Consider the following 27,700-nt stretch of genomic DNA (forward strand, 5'->3'; position numbering starts at 1 on the left):
TCATAGACATTAACAATACATGTACCTTTTACATTTTTAACAAGTTTAAGAGACTTCATTAAAAGAGTGATTTCTTTTAAGAAAACCAGGTGTAAAGGATAAGATTTTAACAATCTACATTTATGAATAAAGAATTTGCCATACAAAATGAAGAAATTTACCAAATTGTAAATGTTTTTATCATCATTCTCAAAGTAACAAATAATATCTTTCATATTAAATGTTATGACTGTGTTAGTTTTAGTTGATAGGACAGAAAAACATTCATTCCAAAATGCCTGAACATTTTGGCAATCAAAAAATAAATGACATAAAGACTCCTCAGTATTATTACAAAATGAACATTCGTTCCCAATGTCCATAAATTTAGAAAGTAGTAAATTAGTTGGGTATATTTTGTGTAATATCTTCAAATGAATTTCTCTCACTTTATTTGAAATACAAAATTTATAGGGCAGCAACCATGCTTTACACCAAATTACATCTCTTAGAATGGAATTCCAATAAAATTTTCCTCTTGGAGTAACTCTCTTCCTTTCATGAAAAACTTGTCTAATATCTTTATTAGTGCATTTTTTTTCAAAAATATTTTTTCGACTTTAAATGGTGCGGCGCTGACTGTTCGGCGTATGACATCAGAGTACCGCGAGAGCAAAGGTAAAGTCGGACCATTTGTAACATTTCGACTTGCTCTCGCGGTACTTTGATGTCTTCGTTGCCGAACTGTCTGCGCAGCGCCACATAGAAACGCCCTTTGACTCTTTAAGGCAAAGTACCAGCAACATGAGAAGTGGTGGCACGCAAAAGAAAGTGAAGGTACGCAGTACGCTAAAATATAAAGCGTCTGTACTGCGAGCACTGGTATAATTATTTACATCGTGTGTTGCTCTTTCACCATTGTGCACCCGCGCACTCGCTCTGTAGTTTGTAGCTCGCGCTCCGGCTTCGATAAACACCGTTTCTCAATACCAAGTAGGGGAGAGTGGGGCAAAGTGAGCCAGTGGGTAAGTTGACCCACCCCCTTTATCTAGGCAACCATACAGATTTGTAGCCGTGTGACCACAAATACAGGTAGCAACCATAATTTATATGTTAAAGAGAAGGACAAATTAAAGAGTTATGATTAAAGTATGATTTTTTTAACAAAAAAAAAACAGTTTTTATCCTATCAAAGTAAAATTTATACATACCAGGTATAAAGGCTGTTATGTTAAAGTAGATTTATCCAGGTCTAAATATTCATACCATAAATATTTGTGATAGGCTAATGTATAAAACCATGTGAATGATTTAGCTAAAGATTAGCCTGAATTACTAAGCTAGGCAGTTTCCCAGAACGGTGGCTGTGGGGCAAAGTGAAACAGATGGGGTAAACTGAACCAGGGGTTAAACCCCACCATGAGGCACTGTAACCATTGAATATGTTTCATTAAAAAAAAATTCTGTGTAGTTTCGCACAACTGATTTGTTCATTTTTAAACATTTTAGAAAACATATCATGCTAAGACATTACCATATTAATTAATTTTTATGCATTTGGCGTTTTGCAGGTCTACACTGAAAAAACAAACATACCACTCAGAAACGTCCATTGACAATCTCCAAACAATAAGTTGTTCCTCAAAATCTGTATTTTCATCTGATACAGACTCAAACATGAGTGGATGACATCAGAGTACCGCGAGAGCGATTTAAAACCAACCTCCTCCGCTTTATTTCTCGCGGTACTCTGATGTCATCTGCTTGTCGGTTCTTGTGGCGCTGCGTAAAGTTGACCACACCTAAAAAATGTACTGCTAAACTCGACAGAAATGCTCTGTATACCAGCACCTCCTTTATTAATTTGTATAGCAGGAAAAGTTCTATTTTACTTCTCAGCGTGATAAATAGCTTACAAGGTTTGGTGTGTGAGCGTGTGAACTGACAGAAATGCGTGTGTCTCATGGCGATTGCGTGGGACTTAAGAGCCTAGGTTATATCAACATATGTCAAATTAAGTTACCTGATATCCACTTAATTTTATAAGTTATAAACATTCATTTAAAATAACATACAGCTTATGTATTAGGCCTATTTGCTTAAATTACATTTTAACAAAGAAACTGCAAAGGTTGATATTAAAACCCAACACGCTGGTGAAAACTGGATAAACCGGTTTTCTTTGATGAGGTGATCGATTAGCATTGGGGGTTGGCAAAGAATTGGCAGACCTAGGGGTGGGTGGTTTTTAATTTCTTGACTCTCTGTCACTGGTAGCTGCTAAAACAAGCAGCTAAACCATGTACAATTAATTACATTTTGGAATTAACTTCCTTCATGTCTTTTTATTTATACACTGTAAAAAATATTTTCTGAATTTTTAAGTAAAGTTAGCATTAAATATGTTTTACAAACAATTGATTTACAAACTCTGGGATGTTTGTGATTATCATCATTCAGAAAAGTGGTGCTTGTGTTTAGACTCATGTTTTACGTGATTAAATCAGGTTACATTAGTTTCTTTTCAGTGTAGAACAGTTTGTAATCAAAATGCAAAAATATAGTACATTTATAAACATCGCTGAAACAAAGAGTGAATTAAAATTAAAAAAGTAATAAAGTTAAAGCTGCTGATAATTTTGTTTATATTTACTAGCATTTTCTGAGTGAAAAATGTTTAGATTTTGTTAAGTAGCCTAAATCCTACTCCAATTTATTTCAGTGTAGGTTTCTCATTTTTATCAGCTTTCTTTTGCTTTTCAAAGGGCCGTCTACCTTTGCTACCGCCAGTGCTTTAATGTGGGCCAGTACCGCCACTTCCAAATATAGCTCTTGAGCGTACCACCGCCTCTCCCTGCGCCCAGAACCTACTTCTAACGTACCAGAACGCTCGTTTGCACATCTGTTTAAATCAGAGGCTTAATTTAATTATTTGGCTGCGCTGCCGCTTTTCAAAGCGCCCTTCACAATGCAAGCTACCTAATTCGTCCCACCGAGAGCAGAGACTACATTACCCATTCACCTTTGAGTTTTACAAGTTAAAAGCGCATGCGTAGCTTTTGCTGCTGTCAATAGGCTTGTTCGACTTCATGCGGCGCCCCGAGAATCGACAGCCAGAAGACGTCACAGTATCGCGAGAGCGAGGCGAAATATGATTTCTTGAATCATTCTCGCGGTACTCTGACGTCATCCGGCTGTCGGTTCTTGCGGCGCCGCATGAAGTCGAACAAGCATAGTGTTAACAACGTGGTTTGGAGAGGTGTGTGAAACGCGCAACCTGTTAAAATGAAAATACAATGAATACTTAATATGCCCTCCTGGTTTTAGACTCTAAGGAGTAAAAGAACAAGGTCAGAATCAGATGACTCTCGCTGGCTGACATCCCAACAAGCCAGAATGATATCGCTGCAGGTCAGATGCAAGCTTTTTCCAATACCCTTCTGTAGGTACGTGACAATCTCTGCTGTCGCGGCTGTCAGCTTGGTTCCCCTCGACGCAACTTCGGATTTCCTCAGACGATGTGCAGACTGATTGTATTATACATACTTGCTAAACTACAAGTGTACGAAATTTCAATGAATTTGAACGACGCGCACAGGAGTTTTACCACACGCAAAATGGAAAACAATGGGACAAAATAAAGTGATGACTTTCGAGTTTCAAATGGCCAATATTCTGTTATTCTTGAACCCATAGACATGGTCTTGGTGTCCAGAGAGTATCTTTGCCCGACAGCGACAATATGTTATTAAAAAATAAATTACATCATTATGGATAAATGAGTGCTTACAGAATATGTTTGAGAATGCTTATCAGTACTTTTTTGTTTCTTAAACTTTAAAGATGAATATTCTCCTTTAGAGATGGGCAATTTTCAGCAATAGCACATTATATTCAAATTTTTGAGCTCATAAAAAATATTTTTTCGCTTATTTAAATGACTTTTTTATGTTTTTATGCACGTTTAGTTTTGGTGCAATTTCATCAAAAGCTTGTAATTAGGAAATACACACAACATGCTTAACGTGTATTTTCTATATGTTAAAAAGTTTGTAAAAATTGCGTATTCTTATATAATAAGAATAACAATATGATATATTTATATTGCGCTCAAAATGATTTAGAAATGGAAAAAGGAATTCTTCTCAACTACCACCAATAAAGTTTTAAAATTCTTCTTTAGAAAAACGGCATTTAAACCCACGTGCACCGAACAAGAAAACGTATGCTTACATACAGTCCGTGTATGATATCTTTTTTATTTAGTTTTACATATTTTTATTTATATGCATTTAATAATAAGGTCATAATGTACACACTGTTAAAAATGATTCAGTGGCTTTGTAAATATCTCTAAAATAAATGATTAAAGTAACTTAATAAAATCTTTTAATGCAGTTATGCGATTTTTTTAGTTGGAAAATAAATTACTAAAAATAGAACAGATATTTTGTGTAAAATGTACATATATTATTTGATGTATACGCCTTAATAATATAAGTATTACATTTACAGATTATTTTAGTCAATATATTTAAAAAGGTCAGAGTAATATATTTAAGTTTTTAAAACTGTAATAATTGCATATTTCAAATTATTATTATTTCTATTTGACATCAAAAATGTGTAAGTTTTACGCCTAACTTGAAGTATGATTTACTTATATTTTCACATTGATATTATTTGAGTAAATGTAGGCAAAAAATAAATTAATAATAAGTAGAAAAAATGTCAATTTTAAACAATCACATAGCCAACGGTTTTTAATCAGCAACAAAGAAACTGCGCATTTTGCCGATGACAAACACATCAGAAACTCCTCGAATTTATGAATATTTACACTCACAATATGATTTTATTAGTACAAAAGTATAACATATTATACAAATTCTCAGTGAAATGTATTAAACACCAATGCATACTTTTTATCGTGTTTCATACCATGTAAAGGGAAACATAATAATATAAAAAGTAGCCTACTGTTCAGTAATGCAGAAAAGCGCACCACAACCATGTTAAAGCTATTAAAACGTTCAGATGCAAAAATGAACTAAATGTAAAATTAGATAAACTAGTTAATGATATTGCGTAAATGCGCTCGGTCTCTTCAAAGGTCTTCGCGAATTATTTTGTTATAAGACTCGATTATCATACATCACGTCTCTTCTACTGTAAGTACACGGAAAAAATAAGACAAATGATCCGCGTTTGAGTCGGATTTTTATGAAGAATATGTGACTGTTTATGTAACTGGCAAAAGAAAACTTCGCCAACAAAATGTTTGCCAAAAAGCATGCATTTGTATGACATCAAAGTCCGTGTCATGTTACTTCAATATCATACAGTATACGCTCAGCATGAAGTCGAGCACACACATTGTCGTCAGTATGGCCTACAAGAAACACGCCTGCCCTCTACAGGTTTTTATATTTCCTGCGTCCCCCACCGAACCCCCCTTTTGCGGGATCTCGCAGAATTTCGGAAGTCTCCGCGGCATTCTGGTCTCAGAGACGCGCATTTTTAAAGGCCACATCTGTATACCAGGCAAAAAACTCAATTTGTGTTACTCAGTGGTGGAAAGTTGCGTTAGCAGTGCAAAAGGTTGAGGGTTCGCTCCCAGGGAACACAATTATTAATATAATGTATACCTTGTAATTCATTGTAAAGCTAGAATAGTTTTTACGCATACACGAGGGTCCGCGTACAGTGCACATGACGTAAATTTCGTCATCAAAATAGTCGGATTTTTGTAACTGGCATACTTTGTATGCGTAAATCGCGAATGCATTTTGTGAAACGAGTTTTTTGCAAGGCGTCCACAAAAAACAAACAGACTATACTATTCTGAACAAAAGCATTTGCCAAATGCATTAATGTAAAAGTCTCAATTTGCTATCTACTTAAAGGGGACATATCATGAAAATCTGTCTTTGTCCATGTTTAAGTGCTATAATTGGGTCCCCAGTGCTTCTATCAACGTAGAAAATGTGAAAAAGAACAACCTATTAATTTAGTTTTGGTAAACCATTCTCTGCAAGCATGTGAAAAAAATTGAATTTTGGCTCCCCTTGTGATGTCAGAAGGGGATAATACTGCCTCTTAATCGGCCCGATCCAACCGCAGCACTGCCATTTAGTGCAGAGATCAGCTCATTTGCATTTTAAAGGACACACCCAAAAACGGCACATTTCTGCTCACACCTACAAAGTGGCAATTTTAACATGATATAATAAATTATCTATATGGTATTTTGAACAAGAAAAATCACACTGGGGACAACAAAGATTTATTTGACATTTTAAAAAAGTCTTGAGAAATGTCCCATTTAAATGCATTATTGTGTATGACAAAAAATGTCCTACTGTACGTGTTTACTTTTCAATAATGATGACTGCATATTATCTGATTCATTAATATTACCAAATAAATCAATGCAGAATATTTTTTTGTCATTGAACACATAGTAAATGTGTTCCCTGGAACAATACTAGTCAATTATACAGTTTAAAATGATGTGATTCACCAATAAGAAAAGTATTTCAGTGAGTCGTTAAATACTAGTTTCATTTAAAAAATCTCTTTTTCATGTTGAATGACATCTTACCCACACATGTCTGAGTTAAAGATGTCTTTCATTTAAGTGTCTGTTCTCGCACACAAAATCATTTACAGTACAATGATATTGTTTCATTCCGATTTCCAAGAGCTTAAAAGAAGCTCATCATAAGCACAGACACTTGCAAATGTATAAAAGAGGGAAAAGATAAGGAGGGAGATAGATTCAATGATGGACTAAGAGAAAAGGAGAAAAAAACAGGTCAAAGAAATAAAAACAGACACACGCTCACAGGGAAAGTGTATGCCCAGGAAAATGAAAATTTCAAAGCCATGTGCAGATACCCGGCATTAACAGCTCAGTATTTCAAACAACAGCTTTGCGTGTGAGGATTACAGCTGACAGACAGTCTGTAATGAGAGCTTAAATAAAAACCTCTGTTCTTTGACGTACATTAGCACCCAACCGGCTTCATGTCTTGAAAAGAGTAAGAAAGGCGTTTTATAACCTATGAAGTCACTGACACGGCATGTATAATTTATAGACTTTTATCTGTGTGATTTTTATGTGAGAGTTGTTTTTCTTACCTGCTCCTATAACTCTTTCTATACGTATATTTGTTGCATCGATTTCCTTGGCAAAATCCCGGACGGCTTGATTCGGGTCCTCGTAAGTGTGGGGATGAATGTACGTCCTGCTTCCCGGCAGCTTGACTGCAATCAGAGAAAAAGAGAAAAGCATAAAGTTTTTAATCCGGGCCGTTTAGTCGCCATTAATGCCAAGACACGATCATGCGGTAAAACTAAACAGTCCCCTAAAAAAGTTGGAGAGGATAAACTCCACGGTTAGGCTGAGATGGTGATTTATATCCCAGCTGAAACTGTGAGATCTTTAACATTTATGTTGCCTCTAAAAAAAACATTTTTTTTACAATCTATTAGGCCCACGTGTGAGTTTGTTTGGCCACTGTACCTCTGCCGTTCTGAAACTGCATTTTTTCTTCATCTGGATCTTGCTTTGCTTTAATGTAGCCACAATGTCTGAAACACACACAAAAAAAAGATATGAAACATCACTTTTAAAAAGGTACATTTTACAGGGTTCCCACAGGTCCTTGAAATCCTTAAAAGTTTTGGAAATATATACATGCATAGATACAGGTCATTGAAAGTGCTTGAATCTATTTTATGCAATAAGTTTTCTGGAAAAAAAATCATATTATTCTCTGTGTAGTGTAGGATAATATCATAAAAATTCTAGCCTTTTAAGCACACATGCTAAACTGTTCGCTTTCAATGCTTTTATCTTCTGTATGCGAATGTTGATTCATACCAAAATGCTTTTTTGCATAGTTTTGTTTGACACCTGAAAACGTCTCGGGTTATGTATGTAACTGTTGTTCCCTGAGAAGGGAACGAGACGCTGCGTCTCCCTTGCAATCCTTTCTGCGTCCCTGTAACGCCGTCTTGGCAATATTTGACATAGCGATATACTTCTGTGCTCCCCATCAACCTGTCTTTGTCATTAAGCTCACCATTGGTTGAATTTGATATACACATTCAAACGCACTTAACCATGGAGGTGTCCTCAAAGTGACTCAGCGCGAGTTCCCTCGAAAGGGAACTGTATCAATGTATCTTAAAAGGTAACACGATGTAACCTTGCTCTCACTTGAAATTTAGTCCTTGAATTTAAGGGTATTGGACCTGGAAAGTCCTTGAAAGATCCTTGAATTTGAAGTTAACTAAGGTATGGAAACCCTGATTTTATAAACCAGCCATAAAATTGTATGGCCTCCTGGATTTCAGGGCTGTGTGATAGCGACAAAAAGATTATCGTTGTTTCCATGCTGCTGTTGAGTTTCTATATAATGTACACTCGACTAAATCACATTTTTCAGTAACTCGCACTTTCCAGTCTGTACAGAGTATATACAGCTATAATTAAGTCTGAATTATATAAATCATCCATCTGAACACAGAACATGAAGTAAAGTGTTGAAATGGGAGTTTTAATAAGCGTTTGCCATCATAAAAAGTGTGTCTCTTTTCAGTACTGTATGTGTGTGTGTTGAGTACCGGCACATCTGTGAGTATTCTCTGTGGGCATGTTGGAAAGTCTAAAAATACCCACTGGTGTTCTGGGTCTCTGTGGGTACGGTTCGGAAACAGTCTGCCACTGCCTGCAGCAATATACTGCAACACATGCTGTATAAATGCTTCTACAGGCTTACCATCATTTTAAGCATCACTACAAAACATCTCTCATTTGTTAACTAATGGAGTTCGTTGTACGCTCTTGGAGTCTACATGAAAATATTCTCCGGGGGAGACAAAAATGTAGCCGAGAGTCACTTGTCTTCGGATACTTAGATTAATTCATTTAGCGGGCGCTTTTATCCAAAGTGACTTACAAATGAGGGAGCATTAAACATTTTTCTTAGGTTTAAATTACGTAATACCAATAAATAAAAAGTTTTAGTGATTGAAACAATCTTTAAATAAATTTTTGTAGATTTTAGTTTTTCCCCATTAAAGTAGTGAGCTCTTAAAAGCAACCTGTGCCAATCCTTAAACAGTCTGCACTGTAAAATTCCTTGTTGCACTTACATTGTTAAGTTTAATCAATTTAATTTTACAATTATTTTTAATTATGTTGACTAGTGCATATCTGTCAACATTGGGATTTGAAAATAAGGGAAATTTCCCGAACACTAAACACCACATGCATTCAGCGCACAAAGCTACAACTGTCAACCCTCATGTTTTCCAGGGATTTCCCATATTTTACCATTCTATCCCACCATTCATCCCGTTTAAATAATTTCACACATTTCTCCCATATTTTTTATATTTCTATACAAAATCCCACTGGTCGTATTTGATGTTTGCTACACTCACCTCCGCTAAAGCAGGCAGCAGTATGTCTGTAACAAATCAAATCAAACGACACCCACCAATGAAACATGAAGAATAGCGGTCGAATAAAAAGAAAAGCTTCCAAAGAGAGGGTGGAGGATGACGAGCTGCGCACGTTTGTGTACTTGAGGAATTGGCGGATGTCCGTAAGTGTACAAGGTGGGTATGCCATGCTAGTGCTAGTCAGGAGTTGCTATAAAAATAAATATAATATATTTATAATTTATAGCTATATATGGGTCAGTGAAAAAAAATGGTTCGGCAAGATGAGAAATTCAATTTTTAAAAGAAAAACTTGCATCAGGTTTTTTCAATGCATTGTATTTATTTTAATTTTATGCCATAAAAAATTACATTTGCACCATTTTTATGAAAGTAAGACTGGACCTGAAAACGTCAAATGGTGTAACCGCCAATTGTGCCAAAAAATGAGAAATATTAAATATTTAATCCATCTTGATGGCATATAAGTGTAATCATCATCATCATCATCATCATCATCATCATCAAAAAATAATAATACAATAAAATATCATTTTATTATTTAATTATAAATGCGTTTTTGTAATATTTGTGCTGACATATGCTGAAAACAGCTCTGTTTTCTAAATAATCTTAGACAAATTATGTAAAAATGTATGTAAAAAAATCATATTACACTAAACTAGATGATTATATTTTATTCCACATTTTTTATGAATATATTTATATTCTAATAAAAAACAGCTACACCAATTGACACAGACACCACATTGACATTTTTGCAATTATCCCCCAAAAATATTCTTTCAAAATTAAATAAAGCCAGAAATTTTAGACGTGTTCCCAAAAAGGGTTAAAATTTTAACCCTTTTACATTTAATTGAATCATACAGACACAAAATAATTAACGTCATGTCATTGACCCATATATAACTCATCACTACACTGTAAAAAGTGAAAAGTTGGATTAACATCTCTCTGCTCTAATTCATCCCAAAGATGTTTTATTGGGTTGAGGTGCAGGCCAGTCAAGTTCCTCCACACCAAACTCGCTAATTTATGTCTTTATGAACCTTGCTTTGTGCACTGGTGCACAGTCATCTTGGATCAGGAAGGGGCCATCTCCAAACTGTTCCCACAACGTCGGGAGCATGAAATTTTCCAAAATGTCTTGGTATAATGAAGCATTAAGAGTGATTGAAACACCTGAATTCAATGATTTTACGGGGGGTCCCAGAAGTACACATTTGCAGTTACAGAGTTCATATTAAAGGTACAAACTGTATAAGTACCTCAGTGAAAGGCACATAATGATACCGAATGTATAAACATCTGTACCTATATGGTAAATTTTTTTAAGGGCATTGCCCCAGTGAAAGCTAGAGACAGTGTAGGTTTGTCGGCGCATGGTCACAATCAGACTTTTTAGGATGGAGCAAACCTGCTGAGGAACTTTGCCCAGAAAACCATTTCATTTCCTACACTCTCAAAAAAAAAACAGGTTCCTAAAAGGATTTTGTCAGGCTATATGGTTATATTAAGAGCCGTCAACACCCACAGAGTCTTTCTATTGTACAAAATGTTCTTTGTTGGTGCTGTGTGGTCTCATAAAAAAAACTTTAACACCCACAAAATCTTTCTGTTAAAGTGAAAAAAGGGTTCGATAGACGGTTTCATCAAATGCAAGCGCATTGCAGCGGTCCTGGCCCAAAGTTAGAATCCATCTGTGCTTGTTTATCGGTCTGGTTAACAACTAAACTGACCTCAGGAACAAATACCTTGTTTCAGTTTCCAAAAAAACGAGGGGAGACATTGTGCATGGAACACTGCTGTGCGGATTTGGCAGTCAGGCAAGAATTAAAGGATCTGCAGATAACATTATATACATTTCATTTTACGTAGTAATGTTAGCTCAGTGTAATGGTTGATATGCTTTAGCTATGATGTGGACTAAGGTAATAAACTGGTTATTTATTTAGCTTGTTATTTTTAGCATCTAGTACATGCAGCAGATCGTGAGGAAGATCTTCTCCAAACTTATCAGTCCCTGCAGCGTTCCTTGCGTAACCGTCTAATCTTTTATGCTTCCTTGCAAACAGCATTATGCTTTAATCAGAGACACTATCGCTGAATTACATTTCCCTTTCTCAGGTTTATCTCTCCCCCGTTCCTGCGCTCAAACTCTCTTTAGCAATTTGTCTCAAAGTATGAATCCCTCATGACAGCTAATCTGAGAAGAAAATGTAGAACTCTCTCATTACAATCAAGGACTAGTACATTTTAAAATCATTTTGATTATAATTGGTTTGGGGTGGCTTCCAAAGATTCGTAATGAGCGTGGCACGGTGATGGAGATGGCCGAGCTAGCGAGAAGTGTCGGCAACGGAGTGGCAGATGAACTGGAGGCTCCTGGCTTTTAATTTGGCAGTAATGATGAGCAGAGGGGAGAGGAGACGCCCGTGCCAGGGTCACGGGAGCCCAGCCGTGGCTATTTGGCAGACTGGAGCTGTGATTGCGTGACAGAGACGAGTGAGAATGATTCGGGCTTTGGCAAGACACGCACACGTGTACGCCACATAGTGGAACTGATTGCCAGTCTTCATCATGCTCCATCACTTTACTCTGATGCTAATTTTCAAACACAAGCTTGACATCGTGTAAACTCAACTAATTGGCTGGACGGATGGATCTCCCCTGGTTGTGGATGTTGAAACTGTCGACTCACATTGTCATTGATGTCAGAGAGAAGGAACTGTAGCATAAATGAAGGAGTATGGGGGATGGTTATCACAACAAAAAAACTCGCAATTCATTAAAAAGTTCAAATTTTGTAGGTTGTTTTATGAATGTAATCTCAAAGATAGGAAAATATTAGCCAAGCTGTCTATGAGAAATGTAAAACAAGGCCACAAAATATAATGTGTGTGTAAATGTGTGTATGGTGTCTGCAAATTTGTATCAGTGTTACTAATTGTTGTGCTGGGGCCGAATGCATTACCATAATGTATTGACAATAATGCTTTAAATCATTACAGTTAAATTAGCAAGACTTGCGAGAACACCTTACTTTTAAATTACCATTAATGCATTTGGCAGATACTTTTATCCAAAGCGACTTACAGTGCATTTCTTTATTCAGTATCCTGTATGCACTATAAAAATTCCTTGTTGCACAGATTGTTAAAGAGCACCTATTGTCCGATTCACATTTTTACATTTCCTTTGGTGTGTAATGGCGCTTTTCCATTGCATAGTACCCCACGGTTTAGTTTAGTTTGGGTCGGGTCAGCTCACCTCACTTTGGCGTGGTTAGCTTTTCAATCGAGTTTAGTATCACTTCGGAGTGGGAGGGATAATAGGCGTGTCGTTATATTTACGCTGCCTACTGCTGTGACATCATACATGTGAGAGCGTTGTTGTACATTCCCATACATTCATTTATTTCTCAGTCTGCCACAAAATTAAAATTGGCCACCACAAATAGATGTTTGCACATCGCGTTTATAACAACCTCTGTCTCACATGACAGTTTCTGTTCAAACACCCGACCCGTGGCGTCAGTCGACGGCGCTCCGCTGAGCCTCATTCAACTTGCATTTAAGCATATATAATGCGGACGTGCACGTCACGAATGTGCCGCCACAAACTGCAAGTCTGGAAAAAACTGTTATGGTGTCCCGGATTCTCAACCTGCGGATGTTTTTCATTGCTAAAAGGGTGTTTGGAAACTTATAGCAGAACACAGATAACAACATGTTTGCTTGAGACAGCGCAAGCTAGCAGTAAGCTAAAGCTAATATTTACATTATAGCGATGACGCTTCTCAGACCAATCAGTGACCTACAGTGTTTTCGCGTCACGTTTGGTATCAGCTCGGGTCGCTTGGAACCCCAACCGAGGTGGTATGAAAAAAGTATCGGGTACTACGTACTGCACCCAATGGAAAAGCTCCCAAAAGTAAGCTGACCCGACCCAAACTAAACTAAACCGTGGGGTACTATGCAATGGAAAAGCGCCATAAGTGTTTTAGTATATGTTAACGATATTCAAAAGGTAAAAACTCCAAAGTAAAAGATGACGGGAGTTATCGTCTCCAACGTGAATCTCTTTTCTAGGACTACTTGGACTTCATGGGATCGGTAATGTAGACAATACCGACATTATCATAATTCCTCCCGCTTCAGACTTAAAGCCTGTAAGTTAACTCCTGTTAGCAAACAAATCTAGATTAGCTGGCCAATCAGGGACACAAAGCTTTTCAATTCCGTGTGTTTCAGGAAGAGAGTGAAACTATACTTTTTTAACTATAATCCATGTAAACACATTGTATTATAACAAATACACAAAAAAACATTGTTTTTTAGCAATGAAATGGGTGCTCTTTAAGTTTAAAGGTGCTCTAAGCGAATCTGTGTGACGTCCCTTCCTGTTGACGTTCAAAGTGTTGTCAAACAAAACTGAGCGTAGCTAACTCCTTCACTCCTCCTCCCTTCCGTGCTTTCTGAACGAGTCATGAACGCGCCCAACCCTCACTCCAAAAACCTCTTTGTTGTTTATTGGCTGGAAACTTTGTTTCATGGTGTTAGGTATGACCACTCTGTTTTTGTTGCAGTTTGCAAAGCCTGGGCTGTCTGAAGAGACCGTGTTTTTTTACATTGTGTTCAGGGGACAGGCAGCTAGCAGTTAGTGAGGAGATGTTTACTGTATGAAACTAAAAATGTTTCATGGCCTAAATTGCGTGAATTCGCTTAGGGCACCTTTAAAGTCGCCATGAAACGGAAGTAGCGATTGCCTTATTTTCCCCGTGGTGACGTATATCCGAATGAAACAGCTTTTGAGATGAAAAAGGCAGGGCTGGATTTGAATTTGTCCATCGAGATCTGATTGGATCGTTTGAAGTTAGGTTGTGTTGCTAATTGCTAATCGCTGCGATCTTCTCCCGGACCCCGCCCACCTGCCATACTTATGACCGGAAGTGAAGAGAGATTGTTTTGAGGAGGGGAGGAGATTTACATTTTTGATTAAAGATTATGAGCACACACAATTTTTTAAAAATAATGAAGCTCACAGATAAGTAATTTGTTAATAATACCACAATATAAAAAAAATATATAGTTTTTCATTTCAATTTCATTGCGACTTTAATCTTACTTACAATTCATTTCAACTTGACTACTAAGGAGCTGCTATAAATTATAAAAATAGCCAAGAAATTTGAAATGAATTGTAAGTTTGAATCAATTAAACTTAAAAATCTAAGTGCAGCAATTAACTTTTTACAGTGCACATAATGAAAAAGTAATTTCAAGTTTGGTTAAACTTAAAAAAATTTGTGCAACAAGGAATTTGTACAATATACATTCCCTGCAGTCTAAAAAAAACATTAGGTTATTTTTAACCCCAGCATTGGGTCAAAAAGAAACAAACCCAACCCACTGGTTTCTATGCTGGGTTATTTTAACACACTGTTAGGTCAAATATGAACATTTTCTAAGTTTGTTCTTTTCTGACCCAACACTGGGTAAAAATACTGGGTCTCCGCCTCAGACCTCACATCCACAAAATGTTGGCTTAAATGTCTGATGTTTATCGTACACTTTCCTGGAAACCCTGTGGGAATGTCGAAGTCGTCTTTTGATTTGTTGAAATAAACCGGATTTCCAGGAGACGTGAGTGTCGCTATTAGTTTCGGTCCCTGGAAAACAAAGCTCTGACGTTCCATTGAGGAAGAGAATCAGTTGTGTTCACTTGGATAATAATGACTAGTTATCACGATCAGCTCAAAAATATGCAAAGTTCATGGCATAGACTCTCTAAAAGACGTCCAAGAGTTTTGCTTGAGGCAGTTAGTGGAATCAAAAGATCGCAGCTGGCGTTCGGTTCTCCTGAATTGCTTGTAGGTGTTAAAAAGTGGAGAGATGTGCTTCAAACAGATGTTTACCGGGAGCGTCTCATTGGTGTGGCTGTTGATGAAGTGCACAACGTTGTTTTAATGTTGTTTATTTAGATGCTATTCGGATGCGGCTGGTTGTTTCAATAACTGATTTGTTGCCAGCCGGCTCGTTGTTGTGGGGAGTCCGAAACATGACCCTAGAGGAAAAAAACTGTGATCATGTCAGTCAAACAGCCTCGTGGGCGGGTTTTGTCCAGTAAAAGCTGTGAAAAACACCAGACCTTCAGTATTGAAGGTCTGGCTACGCAAGACTAGGTTGAAAATAACCCAGCATTTTTTTTAGAGGAGTGTGGGATCAAACCCACAATCTTTGTGTTGCTAACGCAATGCACTACCAACTGAGCTACAGAAACATACAAATCCAAAATAACAATAGAAAGATCTAAAAATGTCAAAAAATACAATTTGTAGGTCTATTTATTATTAAAAAGCCGATGAAGTCAATAGCATGTTTACATTATTCAGCATATGCGACCCAAGCGTTCTGTAATGGAATCCTGCTTTAAAATGAGAACGCGCGCATCTATGTCAATAGCTCGCATGCATTTACATTATACAGAGCGTGTGTGCGGATGTTGAAGACCACAAATCATAAGCAGCAGTTCTCATTGTGAGCCTGTACGCTTGACAGACCTCTCAGGAATCTAATGAGAAAAAGAGCATCTTATATTGACAAAACGTCTCTCCTTGAAGAACAAAGCAGCGAGAATCATCCTGATGTACGACTCCAATCTCCCAGCGTTCCTCTGCAAATGAGCGAGAGGTGCTTTACTTTTATTCAGCAGTGCCTCTGCTCTCGGATCGGCCCTGGCTACACGAGGACAAATCACTTTGTGCTGCCTAACACATCCCCTCTCTCTCTCACTTTCTCTCTCGAGCGTACTGCCACACAGAAGAGATGGATCCAAGATGCTCCGTTCGCCCAGGCCTGCTATTGTACTTTGCTGACTGGAGGAAAGAGCTATTCTTGCTCGCCGTGCAGGTCTTGCAAATTTGAGATTCATATTTCCTCTCTCCTCACTAGCATTTGCATATCAATTTACCTTCCCGATCTAATACCCTGTCACCCGAATGCCGTTTTTCACGGCGGCATCTAACTTTCTGTCTTGGGAACCGTACGGTTGCAATCTGAATACATCACCCTTCCTCTTATTCCAGTGCATTCTTTATATCCAATTTTTTTCTGACCTTTTTACTTTTGGGAACTTTTGAAACGTTCGTTTCTTGCTTTCCCTTTATCTTTCGGTATATTTTGAGAACTACATCTTGGCACTCTTTGAGGTCTTGAGTTGGAGCAAGGACTGGCAGTGCTGACAATGTGCTTTTTGCTCAAAGCGCTCCGCTGGGCTGCAGCATACTAACGTTATTGAAATGTGAGCTGGGGAGAAAGTGATCTACTGTAACAGGAACCCTAGAGCTAAAGCACATCTCTGCTCGGAGCCGTGGTCTGAAAAGCGCCCCTCCCCAAAACAGAATCTCTTCAGGATCAAGGCCATAAGAAAGCTGCCCGAGTAAAGACAGCTCTGAGATCAAACGGGAGACACAACTTTCTCCACAGCTTTGGCTTGGTGGATGGGTTTTATGCTAAGGCGCCTTTAGAAGAAATCTTTATACGTTTAAACTGCGCTCAAGTTAGGTAAATATGGGGGGCTTTCAAACCAAACAGTCTCAAATTGAAATGTGCAAGAGAAGTTCAAGGGTTGGAAAGATGCACCGTATGCTTACATGACTTTCTCACCTTGGCTAAAACTTCTTTGAAACTTGGACAGATGACAAGTCGGATAATGAGAAATAGTTCACATATTATCTCAAACTTTCATGACTTTCAGAAGTGAGACCTGATGGAGCTGTTGGTAAAGCCTGAACTTTGGTTCATGTGGACTACAAAAATAGGAGGAGGGGTCAGGGATCTTCTCAACGTCTTTCTTTTTCTCTATCCTCCTGGCACGGCATTCATCTCCATTAAAGCTTCCCCAGCCACATGTCCTTGCCAACTGTTTCTAACTGACTTGCAATTAGGTTAAAAAAGCAGCCCAGATATTCCCATGACTACTGCTGCCCGTACCCTTGCGCTCCAGCAGTGTGTTGAATTACGATCACCTCATCTGGTTCAATTCATCCGGCATCTCATTTTACAAACATAAAGTGGACCGACTATAGAAATGAGGACAGGAACGCTGGCATGATATAAGCCTTTCACTAATGAGTAATCAGTGACTGTCTGGACCAACCGATGACCCTTTGAAATGCCTGTCAGCTTATTATAAACAAAATCACAGCTTCCTCATTAAGCTTAAAAGACTTCCTATTTTCTAACAAAATAAGTAAGATCTCATATAACCTCTTCTTAGGATTTAAAAGACTGGAAAGTCCAATATTTGATCTCATCACTGACCTCCTGTCATTTCTTTTTAAAACCGTTCTCCTCGTCCTCAAATGATGAATTGCATGCAGTGTTAAATGTTTGGCTTCCTGTTTGGCGTGTGTCTGGCCTGAGGAAGAGCAATAAAGTTTGAAAGGACTCCACAAAGGGCACAGCATGAAGTTATTTTCGCCCATAATGCTTAATTGCTTGTTTGATTACCTTGTGTTTTCTACTGCATTAAAACAGGGGGTGACCAACCTTAGCCTTTCATTTGGCAATAAGCAGGTGACCTTGAGATAACCGCCCATGCTGACAACTAAAAACGGCCATGGTCAAGCTTATACTTTATTATTAATATGGAGACTAAAAAAAATGAACTTTGCAGTTCTGTCTATAGGCTTGTTTTAAAACTTTAAGAATGCTACAGTATGAATTTTATAAATGAAATAAAGGTGGTAGTTAGAAGATGAAAAAATATACTTGCTAAAATTATACTGTTGATATATTTTGTATATTGACAAAAATATGTTGTTGTCTTTCCAACAAAAAATGGTTTTAGAGCCTCGTACCAATTTAAAATCTTGTAAACTTTTTATGCAAGATTCCAGAGACCAACATGCTGATCTAACGAACCCATCAAAACATGAACTCCAAAGAACCAAAAATGTGTAAAGGTGCTGTAAGGAATCTCTGCCGGACATTTAGGGGTTGTGTACACCAAAACTTTTACCGCCGTGGCCGGCGCATGTTTTCAATTGTTTCCAATGGAAGCTCGGCGTTTTTCAAATAAGCCAGCATCTAGCGGGTTTTTTCCGCGCTGAAAACCGGCGCTCGGCGGTTTTCATGTGCTCGGCGCTGAGAGTCTAGAGTTGAAAGAGATTCAACTTTGGGACAAAAGCTCCGCTCGTCAATGTCAGTTCTCACACGGCCGCCCAATCACAGTGGAGGAGGGGCGGGACATTACCACAGCAACCAACCGGCTCGCAGCTGAAGTATCACAGCTACCAAAGTGCTCAGCTGAAGAAAGCTGGCACTCAGCTGAAAACAGCTGGCATTCGGCGTCCTCAAGGCGTTTTCAGCCACGTTTAAAAGTTTTTGTGTGTCCAGCCCCTTATATTTAAGAGTGCTTTATAGAGTTACATTCACATTATAAGCGACTGTGTGTCGCTCTTCTCTTTCAAAAGAGACGTTTCTATATCTTATCATAAACAAATGAGTAATGTCCACTCCAGTAACTGACGAGAGACAGATGACGTGAACTCCCCTGCTTCGTTCTCATTGGTAGTCGCTCCCGAATGTCGCTCATAATTTGCATAAATTAAACATTTCTCAACTTTGTTGCGCGACTGGACACGCCCATCAAGCTGTGAAGGGTCACTGTCACTGGTGTTGCCGGATGCCGCAAAAGTTAAGATTTGACCTTACACAGCGTCTAAACTGGACACAAGTAACACAACGCAACAAAAATGGAACTCATCAAAGGGACACTCCACTTTTTTTGAAAATAAGCTCATTTTCCAGCTCCCCTAGAGTTAAACTTTAGATTTTTACCGATTTTTACCGGGTCTGGCGCTACCACTTTTAGCATAGCTTAGCACAATCCATTGAATCTAATTAGACCATTAGCATTGCAATAAAAAATAACCAAAGAGTCTGGATAGTGATATTACGTCTGCCCGTAAATAGTCCCCTGCCATTGAAATGTACTAAGGAGACTTTTTTCGGCTGCTGCATAATATCATTGCGCCTCCTGCAGCCATGTTACAGCAGCAAACTCCTTGATTATTACGCCAGAATGAAAGCATAGTCCAAGCCATATCTGCTTAGAAAATCGCAACTTTTAATTTTCTTTCGGTCTTAGTACATGATGTAACTAAAGAAGAGTCAAGTTTTAAATAGAAAAAATATCCAAACACTTTTGGTTATTTTGAGCGCGATGCTAATGGTCTAATCAGATTCAATGGATTGTGCTATACTGTATGCTAAAAGTGGTACCACCACACTCTAAAAAAACAAACGGTGCTATATAGCACCAAAACTGTTGCTTTGGATCGTAACAATAGAAGAACCATTTTTAGTGCCCATATAGCACCGGTGAAGCACCTGTGTAGCACCTCTATAGCACCAAATATGGTTCTACAAAGCACTATATGGTTCTACACTGGTGCTTCACCTGTGCTATATGGCACTAAAAACGGTTCTTCTATGGTTACGATCCAAAGCAACAGTTTTGGTGCTATATTTTTTAGAGTGCAGACCCAGAGATCAGCTGAGTGGATTCCAAAAAGGTAAAAATGACATGTTTAACTCTAGGCAGGGCCGGCGTCAAGGGCAGTGCCCCCCCCCCCCGAACAGGTTGTTGTGCCCCCCTACGAAGTTTTTTATTACTTTAATATATATCAAGAATAATTCAAATAAATTAAACGTTGAATGTTTCAAGACTTATAATATAATCAAATGAGGATATGTTGATATGTTTTCTTTAATTAAAATAGACCAGTTTCTCTGATTGGATGTATTGCCGCGTCTCACCCGTCTTACGTCTTTAGCACATTTGTGACTTGATACTAGCAACGTGTTTTTTCGCGGTATTTTATGGATTGTGTAAAATATGGATATTAGAACATTTAGAACGAACCAGCACCGCCTGCTTCATCTGACTTCATGCAAACACAAACTTGCTCAAACTCAGAGATTAGAGGTCGAGGTGGAATTTACAAATCTACAGGACACTGTTTTAAGGAAGTTTAATGTTCACGCCGTCTTCAGCTATTTCAAAGGTAAGTTAGCGTTGTATTAAATTACGTAAGGTTAAATGTGAAGTGTGGCTATAGACCGTTAACAGCATTACGACGTGATTATGGTAAAGCAGCTTTTTTAAAGATAGGACACGGTGTGCGCTGCACTATGACACCCATTCATTTCAATGGCTTGCGCCGTGCGAGGGCGGTTTGTTGCGTAGAGTAAAGCGCGAACGCAACGGAGCTCAGCTTGCGCTCACGCCGCGGTCGAAGTTTTGCGCATAGTTTGTGGTCTTTTGCACTTTTTACGGGAAATAAGCTGACAGTCTGTATTTTTGTTGTATGAGTGTGTGCTTGCACTGTATTTGTTGTTTTAATGTCTTGTAATAAGTCTTGTTTTTGCAAGTTATTGTTGCTATTGCGTGCCCCCCGTTGGAATCCGAGTGCCCCACTGTTAGTTATGGTCTGGCGCCGGCTCTGACTCTAGGGGAGCTGGAAAATTTGCATATTTCAAAAAAAGTGGAGTGTCCCTTTAAGAATGAGGCCTGATCATAAAAAAGTATACTATTGATGTGCACAGAGGTCCCAAGTCTTGCAAAGTTATTTTAAGTATGAAATCACAAAAATAGGTTCCTGAAGCTATTATGGCATATTCCCAAAACTTCCCTTTGAGGGCACATCACCTAAAGAGCTGCCCCCCCTTTATAATGCCTGCTACGCCCCTATATGTACTGTATGTGATGTTAAAACTGTGATTGACAGTTTATTATCAGTCTAATTCAAATAAGACTTTGTCTGTCTTTGAAGTCAGAATCAAAGTAAATGTTTTTGATCAGACTCTATTAAAGAGAAATACAAAGAGAATTAAGTGAATGATCCAGGCATTATTCAGTAATGAAGAAATTCAATAAATGACGCATTTTGTTCGCAACTGTCACATAGACAAAGTAACGAGAGAGAAAGAGAGAGAGAGGTCGGGGGGCTCAAAACATATCAAACACACAAAAACCAGAACAAAAGAAAAGTGAAGCTATCAACTATTACACAGCTTCTGTGCAAACTTAGTTTCAAGAATTATGAATCCAACAGAGAAAGAGAGATGGAGAGAGACCGAGCCAAAATGACAGAGAGAACAGAGAGAGATTGGGAGAGACAGAAAGGCAAAGAGAGAGAGAGAGAGAGAGAGAGAGAGAGAGAGAGAGGCTGTCCACAGTGAGGGAATGTACTGGCCGCAGTGGCTGTCAGCAGGGCTGATTAGCATAGACGACAGGCTTTTTTCAAAGATCAGATGATTTCTAATCACTCGGTGTGTTTGCCACAGCACTAATAAGATGAAGGCGAATGAAGAAATGCCTCCCTCATTTCAAGGCTTTCATCACACAGAGTGGCTCTTCAAATTAATGGCAATCACTGACACCCACTGCTCCAACTCACGGGAGCCTGCGCCGGAAAAATAACCTCATGCTGTTCTGTGCGGTCTTTACATTATCGGGCAATAACAGATAGCAGAAAAGAATGCGAAAGAAAATGCTCGTCCCTCATCTCTTGATCCCTCGATCTTTCAAGTCCTTTGTTTCTTGGCTCCTTCTCGGTCGGAGGAGACCTGGCAGCTTTCCAAGGCCTGCGCATGCTGTTTTAAAAAAGATTTACTCCAGCCAAACTCATTATTAGTGAAGTGAGGAGATTAAATGGTGATATCTGCTAAATTCCAGGATGTGTTTCTGATAGGTGTGGAGAAACATCCAATTTGTTAACTATTCATTATGGTAATTGAGAATGCGGGAGAGAAAATTACAGTGATAATGATCCTATTTTTTTCCAGCCGGATTTTATTAGTTTGATTCAGTACACCAGTCAGAATCCAATTAATTAAGAAGTTTGACCTCTGACAACATGACGGCTGCACCCTAATCTATGCAGGGGCCGTGCACGCGATAAAACTCTCATTTGCTAATCGGGTCACCGGAACACACTGGTGGATCGTTGCAATAAAAATGAACAGTCAGAGAATGCCTGTGTTTTCAAAAACTGTGTCAATTACGCTAAACAAGATAGCGAGGTCTCTTTTGGTGGCTTAACTGAAGTTCATAGCACTCACTACGGATGAAAAGCAAAATGTAAACTCATATTAGTCGTACTAATTATTAAAATAAATAATATTGAAAAATATTCAAAAAGTAGTGTACTACTACTACTGATATTACTACTACTGATACTGAAACTACTACTACTACTACTACTGATACTACTACTACTACTGATACTGCTACTACTACTACTACTACTACTGATACTGATACTGATACTATTACTATTACTACTACTGATACTACTACTACTACTACTACTACTACTACTGATACTACTACTACTACTGATACTATTACTACTACTGATACTATTACTATTACTACTACTGATACTATTACTACTACTACTACTACTACTACTACTACTGATGATACTACTGATACTACTACTACTACTGATACTACTACTACTACTACTACTACTACTACTGATACTACTACTACTACTGATACTACTACTACTACTGATACTACTACTACTGATACTATTACTACTACTACTACTGATACTATTACTATTACTACTACTGATAATACTACTACTACTACTACTACTACTACTGATACTACTACTACTACTGATACTATTACTGATACTGATACTATTACTGATACTGATACTATTACTGATACTGATACTATTACTATTACTACTACTGATACTATTACTATTACTACTACTGATACTATTACTATTACTACTACTGATACTATTACTACTACTACTACTACTACTACTACTACTACTACTACTACTACTACTACTACTACTACTACTACTACTACTGATGATACTACTGATACTACTACTACTACTACTGATATTATTACTATTACTACTACTGATACTATTACTATTACTACTACTGATACTACTACTACTGCTACTACTACTACTGACACTACTACTACTACTAATGATACTACTACGGATACAACTGATACTACTACTGATACTACTACTGATACTACTACAACTACTACTACTACTACTACTACTACTACTACTGATACTACAACTGATACTACTAATGATACTACTACTGATACTACTGATACTACTTCTACTACTGATACTACTACTGATATTACTACTACTACTGATACTACTACTACTACTGATACTACTACTGAATACTACTACTAGTAATGATACTACTACTGATACTATTTCTACTACTGATACTACTACTGATACTAATACTACTACTTCTACTACTACTGATACTACTACTGATTCTACTACTACTACTGATGCTTCTGCTGATGATAACTTTTATTAGCCTATTATTATTAGTACCAGTAGTAGCTATAATAACAGTAATAATAATGTTATTATTATTATTATTATTATTATTATTATTATTATAATTATTATAATTAATACAAAACAACAAAAACTAAAACAAATCTGCCACAAAGTAACTGTTTCCTGATAACTATTATTATTACTAGTTAATAATAATAATAATAATATTAATAATGTTATTTTTATTATTATTAATACAAAACAACAACAAACAAACAAAATTGCCACAAAGTAACTGTTTCCTGATAACTATTATTATTACTACTAGTTAATAATAATAACAATAATAATAACACAAATAATGTTGTTATTGTTATTATTATTATTAATAATACAAAATAACAACAACAAAACAAAATCTGCCACAAAGTAACTGTTTTCTGATAACTATTATTATTATTATTACTAGTTAATAATAATAATAATAATAATAATAATGGTGGTAATAATGGTGGTAATAATGGTGGTAATAATAAAAATACTAAATTCTGTTTCCAAGAAAAGAAACTTTAAAGAATTTGTCTGATGAATTTTAAAGTGTACCCAAGCATCAGATATCCAGAATTTACAACAACCTAGGATGCTTTTGTGCCTCAGGTTCCAACTTGCATTTCCCAGATGAGCATCACAGCTCATGCTACTGTAAGCCAAGGCTGCAGTCCATATCGTATTTTGTAATGCCATTCACATAGACCTGATTTTCTTGTGTTGGTATCAGCAAAGCTTTCAGGAAGGTACTACGGCACATGGAAATTTACTGTATACTCTCTCCCAAAACACACAAAGAGTGCATCATCTCTTTTTTAGCTGGAGGTATAAGATTTTCTTTCTGTGTAATTGTGCTTGACATGCGGCAACTTGGTTTGGCCTCATTATCTCAGTGTTTTCCTCTCTTTTGTGCTGACTGTGCGATATTTCACAGCTCAAAATGAACTGTCCTATAATCTCAGCCACCCTATAGATACAATTACCCAATAATTTTGTTACTGCTGCTGAAGAGCGCTTTTTCGCACAATGACTATATTGCGGTGAGAGGTCGGTCCGTCACGTGAAGCGGTTGGGAGGACAATTACATTGTAAGCATGCTTTGGGAACGTGTTGTGTCGTATGCGCTTGTGCATGCGCATGCAAAGAGAGAGAAAAGAGCACTTCTTCCAGCCTTCATAATGGGACCGATCTTCAGTTTAAATGCAGGTTTGGCTTTAAAACGCAATTATGTACAATTGCGGACGCTCTCAGAAAGGCGCTTTGGTGATCCTGCTTGCGGCACGGACGCATCCGTGGCTGGGCAAGAAAATGAGCCAAACATTTATTAGACTGGAGCCATTTGGCCAATCAAAGATGACACTTATACACATTACCATCTAAAGAGATACTAGAGGTAAAACTGAACATTTTGTGCTGAAATCCATTATGAACGAGGCAGAGTTACAACCCCTGTGACATAACAAGAGGATGAAAATGACAGAAAACATGTTAAAGTATTAAGTTCTCCAAGCCGAAGAAATTTAGTACTGAAATTAATGTGACTAATAGTTTGTGTGTGTGTGTGGAGATTGGTTTGCTGTTGTCATTAGCTTTTGAGAATAGCCCAAGGCCTAGCAGATGCTGATAACATATCACAAACAAAGAGCTTCTTATTCTTTCTAATTAGCTCGATTTGAAAGTCTTCCTGTGTATTTCATCTATGATTATATAGATTTATTAAAATGTGTCACACAATACCTGCATCATAAGATGCATACGCCATTGCTCTTATACATCTTAATAAGCAGTAAAAAGGTGATGGTATAGGATACTGGGGTTTAAATACATAGGAAATGCTTGTAAAACATAAATACAGGAAATATTTCATATTTTCACTGGTCTAACCTATTAGAAACTACATGTGAGGGTGTTATTTGAAATGTAAAAAATATAGATGTTGTCATATTAAAACACCCCAAGGTTACATTTTTCAGAGTGTAACTAGGTTTAATATTAAAAAATGATGTTAAATGATTTATTTAAACAGCTGTAGCTGTTGTTAATAATTCCTTAAAAAAATGATGAATTTGATTTCCCAGCAGCTAAAAACATAAAAAATGCAATTAAGAGAGAAATATTGGCATGTGGGATGTGCACACCAAATAATTAGGCGCTCCACTGAGGATATGGCTTAAAAGAGATAATCCCACAGAATAGAGCGAGTTGGACGTGGGAGTTAAATAGATTTTCCAACTTTCTCATGAGTTGAAAACAAAAATAATTGTCTGGCGATGATAAAGGCAGCAGTGATGTTCTGCGGGTCCACAAACTACGGTAAACTTGCAGGAGTTTCTCAGTGGTTAGCACCTGCTTGCCTGTCTGCTAATTTAATTGCTTCGTAGGGAAACAGACTAAAACAGGCAGAATTTGATGACTGAACACCATCTGCGTGCCATTTTTACCTGTTGTCTATATATAACTGCACAGATATTCTGTATTCTGCCAATGTAAATCCCTTGTGTACTGAAAAAGCAAATTAAAGTCGTTTTATGTGTTATTTATTTATTTTTCCATTCTATTGATACTAGACGTAAAAAGGGAACGGGTGAGGATGGATTTGTGACTGTGTTTCCAGCACTATACTGCGTGCGCATCAAACACAAATTTAACAATTTGCATGAGTAAATTACATACAAAGTTGATGCAAAGATGCAAATAGATGCAAATTCGCATGGGGCGATGCGAATGATGTGAATTGGGCGATGCATTACCGCGAAAACACGCTATTGCAATTAAAAATATTCTACTCAAGCAAAAAATTTGCATGACACGAAGTGAAATCTTGCAAGTAATGTAGAGCAAGGAACGCGATGCCTCGCGTTTGGTGTGTACTCAGCATTAGTCTGGTGTACTAGAGGTCATGGGTCTACTTGGATTCGAAAACCCAAGGTCTGACCCAAAATGTGAGCGTGTATAAACCTTTGATGCATGCCTTGGACACAGGTGTAATTTTAGTGGCCTCGAGTCTTGTATAAAAAAATAAAAATAAATGTATTTCCACTGAATTGACCCAAGCAGACCCATATTATCGACAGTCGAGTGATGGACACTTCAGCACTTGAGACTATATTATCAGATGTGTCTCGAGGCTGTTTATTTTCTTTTTTCTTTTAAATGTATTTATGCACATTGCGTTCGGGTAAGAACTGATTCAGGTCAGTTTAGGTCAGGTACTGATCTTTGGATTTAAGAATACCTCTAATACCAAGCCATAAACTTGTTCCCAAACTGGGGGCCGGATCCCCTTGGGTAAAGTAAAAAATGACTTTACCATGAATTCTGTGTAAAATATAGCTCAGAAAAACCAACAGGGATCATCTTAAGCCAGGACTAGGTCTTGGTGTAATTAGGAAATATAAAAAGTTTTAACAAACATGCCTTACTAAAAACATTACCTGTGTGCATTTTAAGGGCAAAACAAAGGGCACAGATGTATTTTAAGATATGTCAATGCAAGTAGTTTTCAGTTTGGACAGCCCTTACATATATTTTAGTCTAGGACTAGTCTAATCCCTGTCTGGAAAACCAGCCCTTAATATGTTTAATGTTTAAATAAAATTGTTATTTTGATATTATTTATGTCATGATTTTTTTTGGGGGGGGGGGTGGCGTGAAGGTATGCACCCTACACAAAGGGGGGCGACCTGTGAAAAGTTTTAGAATCACAGCCTTAAACCATGGCTCAGACATTATGTAAAACACCATTCTCTCAAATATAGCACTTATTTTTACATTACACAGATGCTGCACTTGACAGTCTGTACATGGGATGGATCTGGA

The 27,700-nt window shown here is 37.5% G+C and overlaps 1 protein-coding gene across 1 annotated transcript in view; it reads right to left on the bottom strand.

The window, feature by feature from the left end:
* epha4b (eph receptor A4b) overlaps positions 1–27,700 on the bottom strand; it is a 186,350-nt gene that overhangs the window by 34,617 nt on the left and 124,033 nt on the right. Inside the window, exons 9-10 of the mRNA XM_065267044.1 lie at positions 7,508–7,575; positions 7,123–7,248 (exon numbers count right to left, since the gene is read on the bottom strand). Of these exons, the coding sequence (XP_065123116.1) occupies positions 7,123–7,248; positions 7,508–7,575 (194 nt within the window). The remainder of the gene's footprint in view (positions 1–7,122; positions 7,249–7,507; positions 7,576–27,700) is intronic.

Source organism: Paramisgurnus dabryanus, chromosome 6, assembly GCF_030506205.2.
Source record: "Paramisgurnus dabryanus chromosome 6, PD_genome_1.1, whole genome shotgun sequence".
NCBI classification, from domain to species: domain Eukaryota; kingdom Metazoa; phylum Chordata; class Actinopteri; order Cypriniformes; family Cobitidae; genus Paramisgurnus; species Paramisgurnus dabryanus.